Genomic DNA, 3,599 nt, shown 5'->3' with positions numbered 1-3,599 from the left:
TATGTGCCTCAAATGCTCTTTGGATACTTTCATGTTAGAAAGGGTTTTAAAGAAAGAAATTTTAATTCTATTATTCTGTAAAATAATATTTAATTAGTTTAAATGTACACAAATGCATAAAAATAACTTTTAATTCCGTTAGACATGCTAAAATACTATTAAATTTCATTCAATTTTAAAAAAGGTAAAATCGGACAGAACTTATGGAATGACCTGATATAACTCTATAATGTAATTGTGTTGAATGCACTGCTAACTGAAAGATATCTAACTATTTATGGAAGGAAAAAGTAGTTGCCACTACATTGAAAGACAAATTACTCCTCAAATTAATATTGTGCTAAACACTACTAAACTGACTACTGCCTGTATAATGTCATGTAGCCTTAAAAATCATTATTCATCATTACTAACACAGGTTAAGTCGACTTCTCTGTATTAATTAGACATGCACATAAAACCCTTGTTTATCCTTTATGGTTTCATTCTCTGAAATTTAGCTGTGTAATATTGATTTGATTAATGTCACTATGGCATTTTTTTAATCTACAATTTACTATCATTGCTACCAGCCTGTATTACCAGCATTGCAATCAAATCAAAAAAGTTAGCTACCCGCTAAATGCCTTCCTGGCTTGTAATGTTGAGTTCGGGTCCCCAACTGAAAATAAAACCAGTTGTAGACCAGAATCCTCCTATTTAGAAAAAATATTTTATCTTTCATTCGTGTATTATATCATCATCATCATCATCATCATCATCATCGTTTAACGTCCGCTTTCCATGCTAGCATGGGTTGGACGATTTGACTGAGGACTGGTGCAACCGGATGGCTACACCAGGCTCCACAGAATAAAAAATGAATTAGAAAACTAATGGTTTCTTACATTAGCATAGGTCATAATTTAGTGGTTTAGATAACCAACTCTTGGTACATATCTGGTATTTGTTTTATTGACACTGGATTTCTTGCTCTGGCTTGCCTCAGGATCATGTCAGTAGTGTGGAGAGCATCTGTGAGGTGCTGTGCAAGCCTTATTGGACCTAAAATTTTAGGTTGTGCAATCAACTATCTGATACCCAATCAAGCAAGTGGGTACCACAGCAAGCACAGAAGCTATGGACATGAACTTCGATGAAGCTGACTACTAAAGCAATAACCACACGCACAGACATTGCTGATATTTTGCATGGGCAATGGTCAGCCATCCAGGATGAAAGCAAAGTTAACTATGATAGGATTGAATTCCAAACATAGAGGTAACTAAAAATGGGAAAGTATCCTGTTTGGTTCACTAATGATTCTACCATTGACTGTTCTAAATTAACAAAGAATATTTCTGTTTTACAATTCATTTTTTTTTCCAGGTCCATCAAATGAAGGTCCAGAGATGGAACGTTTTTCCTACTCAGGTTTAGCCCCTAATGCAGGGTAATATATTTTATACTAACTACTATTATCTTTCGTTCATGGTATTACTGCAGTTTCTGTAGCATAATTAATAACTTTATTCTATATACGTTATATTATATTATTTTATCTAGTTCTATTTATTTTGCAACTGGTTTCATCATCACCATTTTAGCATCGATTCTTTCATACTTGCATGCGTCAAACAGAATTCATTGACTCAGATTTTCTACAGCCAATTACCCGTCCTGTCATCAAGCTTCACTTGTTTCCAAGCAAGGTAATATTTCTCCACAATCAGACGTGTTGCTATGAAAGATTGGGAGCAAATGGCACCATTTGTATAATGGTGACACATGTTTAAAATTATCATGGCAGGCTTCTTTTCAGTTTCCATCTCCCAAATCCATTCACATGGCTTTGGTCATCCCAGTGGTGTAGTAGAAGACACTTACCCAAGGTGCAAAGCAGTGGCACTGAATCTGAATGCACTTGATTGAGAAACGAACTCTTTCGCAACACAGCCCTACTGGTGCCTGTTATTTTTATTATTTACTCATACTACTGACCGAGACCTTTGGAAATGTGCTGTGTGTGAGAAGACCCGGCAAGCCAAGTGAGATCGTTGCCAGTGCCCCTGGACTGGCTCTTGTGTGGGTGGCACATAAGATGTACCATCCTGAGCGTGACCGTTGCCAGTACCGCCTGACTGGCCTTGTAGGGTTTTCGAGCGAGATCGTTGCCAGTGCCCCTGGACTGGCTCTTGTGCGGGTGGCACATAAAAGACACCATTTCGAGCGTGGCCGTTTTCGTGCGGGTGACACGTAAAAGCACCCACTACACTCTCTGAGTGGTTGGCGTTAGGAAGGGCATCCAGCTGTAGAAACTCTGCCAAATTAGATTGGAGCCTGGTGTAGCCATCCGGTTGCACCAGTCCTCAGTCAAATCGTCCAACCCATGCTAGCATGGAAAGCAGACGTTAAACGATGATGATGATGATGATGATTTACAACATAACAAAGCTTTGTGTTGTGGTTTATAATTTTAGAAGTTTACTTATTTAGATTTTTGGCTGAAAACTTAACCAATATCATTAATTGATTGTTTGCTATTTTACAGTCCTCATCTTTTCAAACGGTTATGAATATTAAATGTGAATGGGATGGAAAAGCCATTAGGGATTTTATTGTATGTATATTATTTGATAGTGGAGATATGAGGTTTAGTGGTTAGGATGTTAGACTCATGATCATAAGATTTTGGTTTCAATTCCTGGACAAGATGATGCATTGTGTTCTTGAACAGAACACTTCATTTTGATGTTGCTCTAGTTCACTCACATGGCAAAACTGAGTAATCCTGCAAGAGACTAGTGTCCCATCCAGAGGAGAACATATGCACCACAGAAACCAGGAAACTGGCTCTATGAGTTTATATGACTCGGGAAGGATCCTTATCCTTTTATCTATATTATTTGGTTCAAGATCTTTATGAAAAAATAGTAGGGATAGCAATACTCTTCAAGAGGGTGTAGTAAAATATCTTGCTAAAAACTTCAGAGGAGATTGTTCATTTGTAGTAACAATAGAAAAGCTAAGGACAAAACATGATTGCAAAGTTGAGTTTATTGTTGAATAAAATCAGTTAAGGATGTGGATTCCTGATAAGACACATTATCTCAGATATAGAATGGAAATAATTTAAGTTTTATTGGTTCAAATTCTAATTCTTCATCTCAGGTGATATACCTTCAAGCATTTACAAAGTATTTTTTTTAATTATAGTTAGCTAAAACCAAAGTCCTAATACCTAGCTAAAGCCAAAGTTCTAATAAGTAGGAAGGTAGACAAAACTAGCTAAAACCAAAGTCCTAATAAGTAGGAAGGTAGACAAAACACAGGTAGATGGCCCTGCTCGATCTGTAGAAAAGGTGTAGGTAGAAACTCTATAAGATGTACCCAGTGCAAGCTATGGACACATAAGAGGTGCAGCAATATCAAAGGAAGGTTAACTAGGAAGTTAGAATTTTGTATGTTCAGGAGCAATAAACTCTGAAAATGTGCAGAAAACAACTTCTGTCACATTCCAGGGAGAAAAACTAGACGTAGTTGATAGCTTCCGCTATCTGGGTGACCAAGTTAGTAGTGGGGGAGGGTGCACTGAAAGTGTAGCTGCTAGAATAAGAATA

The 3,599-nt window shown here is 37.1% G+C and overlaps 1 protein-coding gene across 5 annotated transcripts in view; it reads left to right on the top strand.

The window, feature by feature from the left end:
- Nucleotides 1-3,599, top strand: part of LOC106883935 (eukaryotic translation initiation factor 2-alpha kinase 1) — a 60,688-nt gene that overhangs the window by 34,530 nt on the left and 22,559 nt on the right. For all 5 annotated transcript variants that reach the window (XM_052966643.1, XM_014935081.2, XM_014935082.2 and 2 more), the window contains one exon: nt 1,369-1,432. In XM_052966643.1, the coding sequence (XP_052822603.1) occupies nt 1,369-1,432 (64 nt within the window). The remainder of the gene's footprint in view (nt 1-1,368; nt 1,433-3,599) is intronic.

Source organism: Octopus bimaculoides, chromosome 3, assembly GCF_001194135.2.
Source record: "Octopus bimaculoides isolate UCB-OBI-ISO-001 chromosome 3, ASM119413v2, whole genome shotgun sequence".
Lineage (NCBI taxonomy): Eukaryota > Metazoa > Mollusca > Cephalopoda > Octopoda > Octopodidae > Octopus > Octopus bimaculoides.
This window is presented reverse-complemented; position numbering and strand designations above follow the sequence as displayed.